The sequence below is a fragment of the Neomonachus schauinslandi genome, chromosome 7, assembly GCF_002201575.2.
Source record: "Neomonachus schauinslandi chromosome 7, ASM220157v2, whole genome shotgun sequence".
Classification (NCBI taxonomy): Eukaryota; Metazoa; Chordata; class Mammalia; order Carnivora; family Phocidae; genus Neomonachus; species Neomonachus schauinslandi.
The window spans coordinates 23,315,860-23,331,161 of record NC_058409.1 but is presented as its reverse complement, the minus strand read 5'-3'; the positions used below and the strand labels follow the sequence as shown (position 1 = coordinate 23,331,161).

The following is a 15,302-nucleotide window of genomic DNA, read 5'->3' as shown; positions in this document are numbered from 1 at the left end:
TCAGACTGTCTCTTGCCCAGAAAAGCTTAGGCATTTTGAACCAATGCTATATATATATTGCTTTCAAATATGGACTCCAAAATATGGACTAACCTTTATTGAAACACGCAAGAGATTAAAAGAAAAAAAAAAAAGTAAACCTCACATTCTATCTTTAAGGAGCCCAGAGTTTACAGAGAGAACAGTCAGGAAAATTGTCCTTCATTGTGTGATGTGTTCTGATAGACCTGTGCAGAGAGGTTTAGGGAAAGGAAACCTAACTTAGCCTTGGCCAGGGGCAGGGCGCCAGTAATGCTTTACAGAAGGATAATACTTGAGTTGTGTTTTGAGAATTAAGTAGGAGTTATCCAGGCAAAGGCATGGAAGAAGGGCTTTCCAGTTAAAAGGAAAAGTGTTTGTCAGGGCCCAGAGATAGCGTAAAAGAAAGGAGTATCTTAGGCTTGCATTATTGTTAGGTATGAGAAACTTTTATCCACTGTGTTTTATCCATATGAACTGTCACATTATATGGCTCTGCTGTCTAAATTGTTTATAATTCAGTTTTGAGTATAGATGGGAAGTCCAAATTTACCAGAATTGTAATCCCTAGGTATGCATTAGAATAACAAGAGGTTTAAAAAAAAGTTTCACATGCCTAAACTGTACTCCAAGACTATCATGTAGCCTAGAGAAAGGCTTATGCAACTGTATTTGAAAAACAAAACAAAATGAAAAACTCAATACCTCATTCTGATGGATAGCTAGAGTTGAGAACTACTTCTCTAATATGAAAAATCTTGATCTTTCAAATAATCTCACCCTTTTCTAATTGACTTTTTTATTTTTGTTCTTAAGAACTAATCTAGTGTATATTTCTTCTAATACTCATTGCTTCTATGTAATCTAGAGATTTAGTTTTCTCTTCTGTGATAGGAATTTAGTTCTTATTATTTTATCCAAGATTTTAGAGGTGATAAATTAATATCTGTACTTCATTTTCTTTAGCTATAAATTGAAGGGCGTGGCTGGATAGATCTGTAAATCTTTTTCAAGCCATAAATTCACATACACCTTTTAAATTAATTGTGTATCTTCTTCTTTTTCCAGTAGGGTTATTTTTAATACCAGAATTTGGTAACACATAGTTTTTTCCAAATTTAGATTAGCATTTGATTTTTCACTGAAGCCATACCCAGGTTAGTTATACATATCCAGTCTTAGACTACAGAGTTTTACAATACTTACTTATAATACTGATAAAAATGTGGTCTTTTCAAGGAAATGGTTTAGAATTAATTCATTGACTATCCAGATAGTTGTATGGCACATAAAACTCTAACCTTTATCATTGGATTTGTTAGCGAGAATTGAAATGAACAGATCTTCATAATGACAGGCTTTTAGTTTTCACTCCTGATGTCCAAAAGTAATATATCATCTGATGTGCTTTCCTGTTTTTGATTACCTCAGAAATTTTCAGTATGTGGTGTAATTATGAAGATGGGAATTTAAAATATTGCCAAACAAAAGCAAGCCCTTAATGTCTTTTCCTCTCTAGATCCACCATAGAGAAGGAGAGGATTCCTAGTCTAAGGAAAAACAAAGGGTTGTAGCTTTTGACACTCCAGGCAAGAAAAAGAGTTTCTGGAGAGAGGGGGTTTTGGGAAGAGAATAATCCTCACAATTAGGGGATTGCAGCAATTATAACCATAATGGGTTCTATTGGAATGTCTTTCACCCCTTAGAATGCTTCAGAGAGTAATCTATAAGATTTTCTCTTTTTGGATCTTAGTAGGTATAGTCATGACTGTTACGGAAAGGGGTTAAACATTCAGAGGCTTTACTACCTGTGCAGAAACAATTCATGAGTACAGTTGACCCTTGAGTAATGCAGGGGTGAGGGGCGCAAACCTCTCCTCCGCCTGTGCAGTAAAAAAGTCTGTATATAACTTTTGACTTGCTAAAAACTCAACTGCTAATAGCCTACTGTTGACTGGAAGCCTTACTGATACCATGAACAGTCAATTAACATATATTTTATGTTATATGTATTGTATACTGTATTTTTACAATAACATAAGGTAGAGAAAAACGTGGTTAAGAAAATAATAAAGAAGAGAAAATACATTTACAACACTACACTGTATTTATTGAAAAAAAAATGTGTAAGTGGACCTGCACATTTCAAATCCATGTTCAAGGGTTAATGGGACTTTTATTTTACTTTTATTCTTTTTATTGAAGTATAGTTGTAAGTATAGTTTAACACCCAGTATTACATCTGTTTTAGATGTACAGCATAGTGATTTGACAACTCTACTCATTATGCTGTGCTTACCATGGTGTAACTCCCATCTACCACCATACAACAGTTACAGTACCACTGACTCTTCCCTGTGCTGTCCTTTTTATCCCTGTGACTTACTCATTCCATAACTGGAAGCTTGTATCTCCCACTCCCCCTTACCCATTTTGCCCTTCCCATCCAACCCCCTTCTCTCTGGCAACCATCAGTTTGTTCTGTGTTCATGGGTCTCTTTCTGCTTTTTGTTTGTTTTGTTTTTTAGATTCCACATATAAGTGAAATTATATGGTATTTGTCTTTGTCTGACTTACTGCACTTAGCATCATACCCTCTGGGTCTGTCTGTGTTGTTTCAAATGGCAAAATCTCATTCTATTTTATGATTGGCTAATATTGTATACATCTTCTTTATCTCTTCATCTATCAGTGAACACTTGGATTGCTTCCATATCTTGGCTATTGTAAATAATGCTGCAGTAAACTTAGGAGTGCATATATCTTTTTAGATTAGTGTTTTTGTTTTCTTTGGGTAAACACCCAGTAGTGGAATTACTGAATCATATGGTATTTCGCTTTTTAGTTTTTTGAGGAACCTCCATACTGTTTTCCATAGTGGCTGTACCAGTTTGCATTTCCACCAACAGTGCATGAGGGTCCTTTCTCTTCATATCCTTGTCAACACTTGTTATTTCTTGTTTATTTGATTCTACCCATTGTGACAGGGATAAGATGATGTGCTTTTAAATAACATCTTCAAATGACATTCAAACACTAATTTTCAAATACAGCTTTTGTTCTTAAAATCTAGCTGCTTCATTAAAATGAATCACAGCAATCCAGCAATTGTACTATAAAAATATTAATTCAGAGAATTAATGCACATTTATACAGTTTACAGTGCATGTTTATAGCAGCATTATCCACAGTAGCCAAGTTACAGAAACAGATGGAGTATCCATCAACTGATGAGTAGAATAAAGAAGATTTGGTATATTTATACAGTGGAATATTACTAACCCATAAAAAAGAATAAACTCTTCCATTTACAACAATATAGATGGAGCTACAGAGTATTGAGCTAAGTGAAAAAAGTCAGTGAGAGAAAGACAAATACATTTGCTTTCACTCATATGTGGAATCTAAGAAACAAACGAGCAAGGGGGAAAAATGAGAGAGAAGCAAAACAAGAAACAGATTCTTAACTACAGAGAACTGATGGTTACCAGAAGGGAGGTGGGTGGGGGGATGGGTTAAATAGGGGACGGGAATTAAGGCATGCACTTGTTGTGATGAGCAAGGTATGTTGTGTGGAACTGCTGAATCACTATATTGTACACCTGAAACTAATATTATACTCTATGTTAACTAACTAGAATTTAAATTTTAAAAACCTGAATCACATCATACTTCTTTTAATTTAAGGACTAAGTGTTCAGCTAAGCTAGGGGACAGTCTCATGGCCAAAGAGATAATGCTTGTTTTAAATTAGCCCTTTCTTCTGAAGTAGGGGTGGGAGTAATAATATAAAAAGGGGAATGTCTCAGAGTCTCTTGCCAATGCACTATTAGTATATGATTTTTCTCCTCTGGGACTTCACTCCAACAATGACGTTATTTTTTTAAATGGAAAGTTTAGAAGCTCATGAAGCAAAATGAAAAATTTGAGTCACTACTGTTAAATTTGTTAAAAAGAAATTTATCTTGGGGCCTCTGGGTGGCTCAGTTGGTTAAGCTTCTGCCTTCGGCTCAGGTCACGATCCCAGGGTTCTGAGATTGAGCCCCATGTCATGCTCCCTGCTCAGCAGAAAGCCTGCTTCCTCCTATCCCTTTTTCCCTCCCCCTGCTTGTACTCTCTCTTGCTATCTCTCTCTCTCAAATAAATAAAATCTTAAAAAAAAGATTAGTTATTATTGATGTATTTTTAAATGCTTACGTTATACTTGTTTTTATTTTGACTTGTCAGCATCTCTCAGCAGCTTGCTTATTACACCATTTCCCTCTCCAAACTCCTCACTTACCCGAAGTTGTGCCAGCAGTTACCAGCGACGTTGGCGACGCAGCCAAACAACAAGTTTGGAGAATGGGGTATTTCCTAGATGGTAAGTTGGAACCTTCACTTTATAATAAAATTGAATAGGTCCTTATTTTTTTTTAAGATTTTATTTATTTGAGAGAAAGAATGAGAAAGAGAGAGAGAGAGAGCATGAGGGGGGGAGGGTCAGAGGGAGAAGCAGACTCCCCACTGAGCAGGGAGCCCAACTTGGGACTCAATCCTGGGACTCCAGTATTATGACCTGAGCTGAAGGCAGTCACCCAACCGAGCCACCCAGGTGCCCTGAATAGTTCTTTAAACACAATTCTGAATGGTTTTTTTTTTTTAGAGCCTGGGCTTATATTTTGTGTATTTTAAGTCTTGAAACTTTTTAAATGTATTACATTTTAAAAATTATTGGTAGTTTTAACCGGTATGAGTGTATAGTTCAGTGACTTTATAAGTAACTTCACACTGTTGTGCAACCATCGTCGCTGTGCATGTCCAGAACTTTTTTATTTCCCCAGACTGAAGCTGTATGCATTAAACAGTAACTCCCCATTCCTCCCCACCCTTGGCTCCTGGCATCTACCATTCAAAAAATTATTTTTTGTCTCTCTGAATTTGAGAAATACTTTAGAAACCTCATATAAGTGGAATCATACAATATTTGTCCTTTTATGTGTAGCTTATTTCACTTAGCATGTCTTCAAGGTTCACCCATGTTGTTGCATGTATCAGGATTTTATCCCTTTTTAGGGCTGATTAACATTCCATTGTATGTATGTATCACATTTTATTTATCCACTTATCTGTTGATGGACATTTGGTTTGCTTCCACCTAGCTTTGCACAGTGACAGCAGAGTAGCCAATGGAGCTTATCCAAGGTGCGATTATTGCTAATTGGATTGCTTCCACCTTTTGGTTTTGCAAATAATGCTAATATGAACATGGGTATACAAATACCCTCTTTGAGTCCCTCCTTTCATTCTTTTCGGGTATATACCCAGAAGTGGAATTGCTGGGTGATAGGGTAATTCTATGGTTAAATTTTTGAAGAAATTCCATACTGTTTTCTACAGTGGCTGTTCCATTTTTACATTCTTACCACAAATGCACAAGAATTCTAATTTCCCCACATTCTTTCTAATAGTCATTTTTTGTTTTTTGGATAATAGCCATCCTAGTGGGTGTGAAGTAGTATCTCATTGTGGTTTTGATTTGCATTTCACTAATGGCTAGTGATATTATTTTTTGTGTGTGTGCTTTTTGGCCATGTGTCTGTCTTTTGGAGAAATGTCTATACAAGTGTTGTGCCCATTTTTTATTTAGGTTGTTTGTTTTTTTTTTGTTGTTGAGGTATAGGAGTTCCTTATATATTCTAGATACTAATCCTTTATCAGACATATGCTAGGCAGTATTTTTTCCCATTCCATGGGTAGTCTGTTCATTCTGTTGACAGTGTCCTTTGATACACAGCAGTTTTTAATTTTATGTAGTCCAGTTTATCTCTTTTTTCTTTTGGTATCTGTACTTTTGGGTGTCATATCCAGGAAGTCGTTGCCAAATTCAATATCATAAAACTTTTACCCTATTTTTTTCTTTCTTTCTTTTTTTTTTTTTAAGATTTTATTTATTAGAGAGCGAGCGAGAGAGAAACAGCATGAGGGGGGGGAGGGTCCGAGGGAGAAGCGGGCTCCCCGCTGAGCCGGGAGCCCGATGCAGGACTCGATCCCGGGACTCCAGGATCATGACCTGAGCCGAAGGCAGTTGCTCAACCGACTGAGCCACCCAGGCGCCCCTACCCTATTTTTTTCTAAAAGTTTTATAGTTTTAACTCTTCTGTTTAGGTGTTTGATTAATGTACTGCATGTTTTGATATTTCAGTTTTTCATGTTTGTAATTACGCAAGTTAAATCATTCTTGAAAGATCTTTTTTTTAGTCTGTTAAGCAACTATAGATAATGTAGCTTCTTGTTTCCCCTTTTACTTATTCCCTTTAGTCCTTGATGTTTTAAATTTTATTTCTGGAATCAAAAGGAGAAACACAAGTAGATCACAGAACAGTGAATTATATCAGACTCATCTGTAAACTTAAAAATTCAGGCCTTTTTAGATTGGTTATGATTTGGAGGTTATCTCCTTTTTTAGTGACTTCTAATTGAACAAAAATGTTCCCAATCTGACTGTCTGTTAAAATTTCCTATAAAAAAGTGAGCATGAAGGAATAGCCAGTAGATTTCTTAAAGAGATAACAGTTGATATGCATTTTTAGATTTACTTGATAAAACAGAAAAAGATCTTTAGTCTACATTTAATTAGCAAGGAATTAAATTGTGAATTTAATTATTTTTGTATTTTTTAATTTGAAAAAACATTTATTTTTAAGGTCTATAGAAGAAAGCTTTAATCTATCAGATGAAAGCTGTGGCCCTAACCCAGGAATTGTGAGGAAAAAGAAGATTGCAATTGGGGTAATCTTTTCATTATCCAAAGATGAAGATGAAAATAACAAATTTAATGAGTTCTTTTTTTCACATTTTCCTCTCTTTGAAAGCCACATGAACAAACTAAAGAGTGCAATAGAACAGGTGAGCACAGTCATATTGTTGGTTTGTTTATGTCCTTTATTTTCCTCTGAATCTTATTTTTCTAGTTTAGTATTATGTTTATTCACTTGGCAGAAAAATTAACAGCCACAGTGCAAGTACCCTACAAAGTGCTCTGGAGATGCAAAATAGACTTCAACTCTTTTCAAGGAGCTTACTACTTAATAAATGTTATAAAGTCATTCATCTGTTCATTCAATAAATGTCTGAGGGACTGTAATGTGGCAAGCACTAGCAACTGAAGATAATGTGGGAAAAAAGCAACACTCTGGACCTCATGAGACAGCAAACAAACAAATGAATATATATGTTTTAAATTTTATTATTATTATAAATTTTTTTTTTTTTTTGAGAGAGAGAGAGAGAGAGCATGCATGTACAAGCAGGGAGAAGGGCAGAGGAAGAGGGAGAGAGAGAATCTTAAGCAGGCTCCATGCCCAGCACAGAGCCCGATGCAGGGCTCTATCTTATGACCCTGAGATCATGACCTGAGCCAAAATCAAGAGTCAGACACTTAACCAATTAAGCCATCCAGGTGCCCCAAATATATGATTTTTGATGATAAATGCTGTGGAGAAAAATAAAACAGGTTTATAAGGAATGCTGGATGGAGTTCTTCTAATTTTTGTTGGCTGGTCATGAAGGCTCCTGATAAAATGACATTTGATCCAGAGATATGGAAGAAGTGAGGTACAATTATCTGAGGGAAGAATTTTCCAGGCAGGGCAAAGGACTGTGTCAGGAATAACCCTGATGCTTGAGCAAAGTAAGGAGGCCAAAGTGGCTGGTTTAGAAGAAACTTCAGATTATGTAGGGACTTCTAGGATACCATTGTAAGAGCACTGGCATTTACCCTTAAGAAAGACAGGAAATCATTGGAGAGTTTCACGCAGAGGAATGACATTATTTATGAGGATCACTCTTATTGCTTGTGAAGAATAGATTTCTAGAGGCAAAGGTGGATGCTGTGGGAACCAATCAGGAGGCTGTTGCAGTGATCCATTGAGAGATGGTGGATACTCAAACCAATTTAGTTAGAATTGATGAGCAGTGGTTGGATTCTGGATATGTTTTGAAAATAGAGCTAATGAGACTAGTTGATGAACTGAATTGGGGTATACGAGAAAGAGAACAGTACAGGTTGGCTTGAGATTTTTCACTTGAGCAGTAAGAAGGATGGAGTTGCCAGTACTAAAATGGGACAGGTTGGGTGGAGGAAAGTCAGGTGTTTGAAATGCCTCTTGGACATCTAAGTGGTTATATGAGTCTAGAGTTTAGGGGAAAGGTCCAGGCTAGCTAGTCAACAATGTATTGATGGTATTTAAAGCCATGAAACTGAGGGATAGAAGAAAGGAGAGGAGATCCTAGGCTTGATTTGTGGAGTATTTCAGCAGTTAAAATTTGAAGAGTTGAGAAAGAACCACAGAAGGAAGTGGGATTGGCCATTCAAGTAATAGGAAAAACAAGATAGAATACTTTTTTGAGGGGAGCCAAATGAATGGAATGTTTTAAGAAGGTAGGAGTGATCAGTTGTGTCTCATGCTGCTGATAGTGTATATAATAAATTTATATACAAGTAAGAAGATGGTGAATACAAGATAGGACATAAGAATAAAAAAGAAAGACAAGCAAAGTTGTTCATAGGAAATGACTTCGTATTGAGAAGATGTTTCATCTGGACTGCATCTTAAAGGATATGTAAGATTTTTTAAACATAAAGCTTTGAAAATTGGTTGTAGCTAAATAGCAAGAAAATTGCCACCCAAAAATAACTCTGTAACATTTTGCTGAAAGCCTTCCCAGGCCTTTTCTATGTATATTGTTTTTTTTTACTTCATTGGGATTGTTCTGTGTCCATATTTAATGATGTGGCCTATTTTTAAAAACTCATCATTGTAACATATACACTTCTCATGTCATTGTAAAGTGTTCTTAAATATATTTGAGAGGATTTCCTCAAGTTAAGTAACAGTTTTTCTATTAGGTCATTTCTACTTTTTCACAATTATAGCTACACTGTAATTAACATCGTGGTGAAGTTTCCATATTATTTTTAAGAAGAGATTCCCAGGAAGTTAAAGTAATGAATCAGTGGGTATAACTAAATTCTTAATCCCATTGACAGTATGTGGAAGGGAAAGGATAGAAGAGGGGTAGTGGATGGTATGGCTGGCAGAATTAATGGGAGCCAGACCACAAAGAATCTAGAATGCTAGCCAGAAGTTTTGACTTTGTTACTAAAGCTGTCTCCAAATTGTGCTTTAGGAAGATTCATTTAGCAGTATGTTTTTTAAGAGCTTAGAATAAGAGGCTAGAGAGAGGAAGACCAGTTAGAAAGGTCTAGAAAGCAGAGGATGCATTTCAGTAGCCCAGCAGTGACTGAGGCTCATTTGCCTCTAGAGAATACATTGATGTTTGTTATTCACATTAAATCCGCCAAAGGACAAATAGATCATTAGCAATGCATCTTTATTTGAACAAATGAGTAAAGGCCATTTTCACTTAGGCTTTCAGAAGTTAGACCTTGGTGACATTTTCTTCAGTTGGCGGCTGTCCCTTTTTGTAAAAAATCTGATGTTGCCAAAGTGAATACACAATATTTAGCTGCGGCTGAACTGACGTTTTGAGTTACTGGGAGAATTGGTTCAAGTTTTGCATAAAATTTGAAATATTCAGGCAATATAGAACTCAGTAAAGATTACTTTTTAAATGTTTTAATGCTTTGACCATTTTATAATTGGAAAGCGTACATTGCAGTACCTTACAGTTGTTTCGATATTTGTTCAACAAGTTTAACATCTCATTTCTTATTATAGCTGAAAGATAAAGCTTAATGAATGAATACCTTTATATAAATAAACAGAACTTAATTTTAAAAGTTCTATAGCTGTTAATTATCGATAGAATATAGTAAACACTGGACCATCCAAAGAAGTTTTCTTTTAGGGCCAGTTTTGACAGTATCACTTATTGTTTTGTTTTGTTTTTTTAAATGAAAATATATGGATTTTGTTTCTGGGTACCTTGGGAACTATTTTGAAGTTTGTGCTTTTGAGATCTATACTGTAATTTTAAATTTTTACTGCTGGTAAAGTTAAGAATAGTGTTCAATTCTAGCTAAAGAATATTCACTTTTTTTTAAAAAATGGGAATCTCAACAGTTTGTAAAAACAAAGTTTCACATTTACCTTCTGAAGCTTTTGGGTGTACATGAACATGATTTCTGGTCTTAAAGTAGTCTGACCTCTGAAATATATGTTTAAATTTTTTTAAATTGATTTTTGATTACCTAAATAATGCAGAAATCCATTCTCTTTAAAATGTCTAAACAATTACATAGTTCTTTTTGACATTCATATCCTAATCGTGATCCACTTTTTGTCCACCTAAAGCAAGGCCTCTCAACCTTGGCTAAATATGTTTTTAAGAGAGCAAATATTATTAATAACTTGAGATATCTTTCAGTAGAATCCTGATGTTTTAGATTTTTAAAAATGTTTACTTAACAAGCCATTATCTGTGAAAATACTAGAGGAAGCCATGAGCTTTTGTTACTGAGGTATCGTTGTATCTTGCTCTGTAGTTAAAAAAAAAAGTAGTTTTATGTCAACATCAGTTTTTTTGTGTGTGTGTTGATATTCTGCCATTTGACAGGTACAATAAGAGATTTAACATTTGAAAATTTTGAATTTTGTTGTAATTGTTAATGATCAAAGATGCAAAAAAGAAAGCCACTATAAATGTATGTGCCTTCTTTACGTGATGGTAGAGTGTTGTGGAAATAAGTGATTTTGTCTTTCACTTTTTTTTCCTCCCATTGTTTGCCTGTGATCAGTGTAAGAATTAACTATTTGATTGCTTCCAAGGCTATGAAAATGAGCCGGAGATCAGCGGATGCCAGTCAGAGGAGTTTGGCATATAATCGAATAGTTGATGCCTTAAATGAATTCAGGTACATATTCTCCAGCTTTTCATAATTTAGAGTTGTCTAGCAGTGTACACAGGAAGATTTATTTATTTTCTTTAGCTTATTCTAATAAAATTTAATTCTTTAAATTTCTTGGTCTCATGGACCAAAGAGGGTATAATTCACTAGGCCACTGGCTTCTGTTATTAAATATCAAATGTTCTAGGGATTCAAGCACATTTGAGATTCATCAGTGGTATGGTTTTTAGTACCAAACCATTATAGAAGCAAATATGACTAGAGGAGACCCTTGTTCCCCAGAAACATGCTTTGTCCTCTCTCCTGGGTTAAGTGTACCACTTAAGGTTTATTATTACCAGTAGTTTATGTATCTCATTTTTAGGAAAACTGGCTCTGCATTTGTTCATTAACGACTCTGTGGTCCCATATTGGAACAGGGATCTTCTAGATTGTTGATTTAAATGGACTATTACATTTTGAAGTGAGAGCCTGTTTTAGCTTGTGCTATTTCAGGATTGTTATGGTGAAACTTTAGGCGTGTCATACACATCCAGACACTCACACACACACCAACATACACACATCTTTTGTTAATGGAGATGACTAATGAGTGGTGTATTTAGTAAATTTGATAGTAAGGGAAAACCTACGTTTGTTTTCAACTTTGCTTCTTTTTTATTTTTCATTTTTCTCATACTGTGTTAGAATAAACCACCGTGAAAATAAATCTGGTGTCTTTTTTTTTTAACTTCTCTCAAAAGCAGAGACTTCATTGCCTCAACAGTGTTCTGTATAATTTTTGAAATTGGGTTATAGAAAAGCATTAAGTGGAAATTGCATGGTAAAAATAACCTAACCAATATGGAGTGTTTTATCATGTTTTTAACTTACTTAAATGGAAGAAGTTTACTTTATGGCTATCGTGTAATAACCATCCACTAGACTCAGTTATTGAGAAGGATAAAATTTACTAGTCATTCATCTTTTATTTACTGTAATTTTTAGGATAAAAGGCATTAAAAGTAAGCTTAAAAATCTTCCATTTTTGTTCAGTAAACTCAGTGATGAGGGGAAATGTGAAGAAAAACAAATCAATTTCAACCTCTATTCTTTCTTTTTTTTGTCTTTGAAGGAAATAATTTGCACAAATGAAAATTATATGGAAGCTGATGTTTCTGCTATTTTTATGTTTTAGCATATTAACTTCAGGCCTTTCCTAAGTTATTGAATGAAGCATGCTAACAAATACTGTAATAAAGTATTAAAATTTTTTTATAGTTTTAAAAAACCACATAACATTAAATTTGATGTCTTAACCATTTTTAAGTGTATAGTTCAATAGTGTTAAGTATGTGTAACAAAACTCTAGAACTTTTTCATCTTGGAACACTGAAAACTATATACAGTGAACACTAATTCAGTAATATAATATTTTTAATCAATGTGTTTCTTTAGTTCATTGGCATCTTTCCTCCTTACGAATTATATGTAGAATTATTCATAATTTTATTTGTTCATACCTATACCTTAAGAATTCAGATTGCTGCATTTCAGGTGCTGTTTATAATTAAAACATTATAATGAATGTTTTTTGTAGATGAAGTATATGGAAAATAAAAATATATTCCCTCAGCATTTCTAGATGGAATTTAGAACAATATTTAAAAAAGATTTTATTTATTTATTTATTTATTTATTTATTTATTTATTTATTTTAAAGAGAGAGTGCGCATGTGCTCTGCATGCACACACAATCATGGGGAGGGGCACAGGGAGAGGGATTGAGAGAATCTCAAGCAGACTCTGCACTGAGCCCCAAGCTGGACACGGGGTCCGTCTCACCACCCTGAGATCATGACCTGAGCAGAAATCAAGAGTCAGACACTAAACCGTTTGCGCTGCCCAGGCACACCCCTATAGTAATTCTTTTTTTTTTTTTTTTTTTATTTATTCATGAAAGTCAGAGAGAGAGAGGCAGAGGCAGAGGGAGAGAAGCAGGCTCCCTGCCTAGCAGGGAGCCCGATGCGGGACTCGATCCCAGGACCCCGGGATCATGACCTGAGCCGAAGGCAGACGCTTAACCATCTGAGCCACCCAGGCGCCCCCCCTATAGTAATTCTTAAAGTTAGGTAATATGAGCCCTCCACTTTGTTCTTCCCCTTCAATGTTATTTTGGTTATTCTGGGTCTTTTGCCTCTTCATATAAACTTTAGAATCAGTTTGTTGATATCCGCAAAATAACTTGCTGTGATTTTGATTGAGATTGTATTGAATATCTAGATCATACTGGGAAAATTTGGCATTTTAGCAATAGTGAGTCTTCCTATCCATGAAGATGGAATGTCTCTCCATTTATTTAGATATTCTTTGATTCCTTAAATCAGAGTTTTTAATGTGTTTTTTCCTATAGATCTTGTACTTTTGGTGGGTAGGGGAGAGGGGCAGAGGAAAAGAGAGAATCTTAAGCAGGCTCCACGCCCAGTGCCTAGCCTGACACAGGGCTTGGTCTCATGACCCGAGCCAAAATCAAGAATTGGACGCTTAACCGACTGAGCCAAACAGGCGCCCCAGATCTTGTACATTTTTAAAGATTAATACCTAAATACCTAAATATTTAAAGATTAATACCTAAATAAGACCTAATACCTAAATAAAGATTAATACCCAAATATTTCCTAAATACCTAAATATTAATACCTAATATTAATACCTAAATATGTTTTTTGATGTTAGCATAAATGATATTGTGTTTATAATTTCAAATTTCAACTGTTCATTGCTGGCATATAAGAAAGCAATGAACTTTTGTATATATGTGTATATTTTTTTGAAGTGTAGTTGACATACAGTGTTCTATTAGTTTCATGTGTACAACATGATTTGACAGTTCTACACATTACTCAGTGTTCATCATGGTAAGTATAGTCACCATCAGTGTTATTAACAATATTGGCTATACTCCTATGCTGTACTTTTCATCTTTGTGACTTTTTTATTTTATAACTTTAAATTGGCACTTCTTAATCCCTTCACCTATTTCACCCATCTCCCCACACCATCCCCTGTGGCAACCACCAGCTTATTCTCTGTTTATGAGTTTGTTTCTGTTTGTTCATTTACTTTGTTTTTTAGATTCTACCTATAAGTGAAATCATGTAATATTTGTATTTTTCTGATTTGTTTCACTTAGCATAACACTCTCTAGGTCCATCCACATTGTCCCTGACGTTTTTAGTAACCTTAGCTGTGACCTTGCTGTAATCACTTATTAATTCCTCAGGGTTTTGGGTGTTGGTTTTTTCTTTTTTAATAGTGCATGAGCAGTCCGGGGCGGGGGCAGGGGGTACAGAGGGAGGGAGATAATCTTAAGTAGTCTCTATGCCCAGCACAGAGCCTACCAACATGGGGCTGATCTCACAACCCTGAGACTGTGACCTGAGCTGAAATCAAGAGTACAGCTTTCAACCAACTGAGCCACCCAGGCGCCTTCCCTTGTACCATATTTTAGTGGGAAAGCTTCAAGTTCCTCACAATTAAGCATGGTGTTAATTGTAACTTGTTGCAGATAATCTTTATCAAGTTAAAGAAGTTTCCTTTAGGGCACCTGGGTGGCTGGCTCAGTTAGTTAAGCATTTGCCTTTGGCCTGGGTCGTGATCCCAGGATATTGGGATTGAGCCAGGTGTCAGGCTCCCTGCTCAGCAGGGGTCTGCTTCTCCCTCTTGCTCTGTGGTCTCTCTCCCTAAAGTAAATAAATAAAGTCTTAAAAAAAAAAGTCTTCTTTATTCCTAGTTTGGTGAGAGTTACTGATTACTGATTTAATTTCTTTAATCAGTATAGGACTCTTCAGGTTATCTCTATCTTACATAATTTTTGGTACTTCTAGGTCTCTCAGGGTCCATTCCAGTCAATAAATTGGTGGGCGTAGAGTTCATTTTTGCTTAATTATCCTGTAATTGTTCATCAATTAGTAGTGATGACCCATCTTTCATTTCTTGTATCAGTAATTTGTGTCATTTCTCTTTTTTCTTGGTTATGTTATGTAGAAGTTTATCACTTTTATTTATCTTTTCAAAGAACTAGGTTTAACTTTTTTGACTTTTAATTGGTTGGTATTCTGGTATTCTGTTTTCAATTTCAGTGATTCCTGATCTAATTTTTAATATTTTTTTTCTTCTACTTGCTTTAGTTTTGTGTTGCTCATCTTTCTCTAGTTTCCCAAAATTAAAGCTGAGATTATTGCTTTCAGATGTTTCTTCTTCTTTGATATATGCCTTCAATGCTATAGATTTTCCTTTATGCACTGCTTTTGTTACATACCACGAATTTTGTTAAATTGATTTTCTTTTCAAAATATTTTATTTTATTTTTTTAAAGATTTTATTTATTTGACGGAGAGAGGGAACACAAGCAGGGGGAGTGGGAGAGGGAGAAGCAGGCTTCCCGCCAAGC

At 35.2% G+C, this 15,302-nt stretch overlaps 1 protein-coding gene across 3 annotated transcripts in view; it reads left to right on the top strand.

Annotated features, from left to right (window-relative positions):
* The window catches only part of FNIP1 (folliculin interacting protein 1), a 160,896-nt gene that overhangs the window by 111,151 nt on the left and 34,443 nt on the right, over positions 1-15,302 (top strand). For all 3 annotated transcript variants that reach the window (XM_044917080.1, XM_021701872.1, XM_021701870.1), the window contains 3 exons: positions 4,246-4,381; positions 6,705-6,906; positions 10,791-10,876. In XM_044917080.1, the coding sequence (XP_044773015.1) occupies positions 4,246-4,381; positions 6,705-6,906; positions 10,791-10,876 (424 nt within the window). The remainder of the gene's footprint in view (positions 1-4,245; positions 4,382-6,704; positions 6,907-10,790; positions 10,877-15,302) is intronic.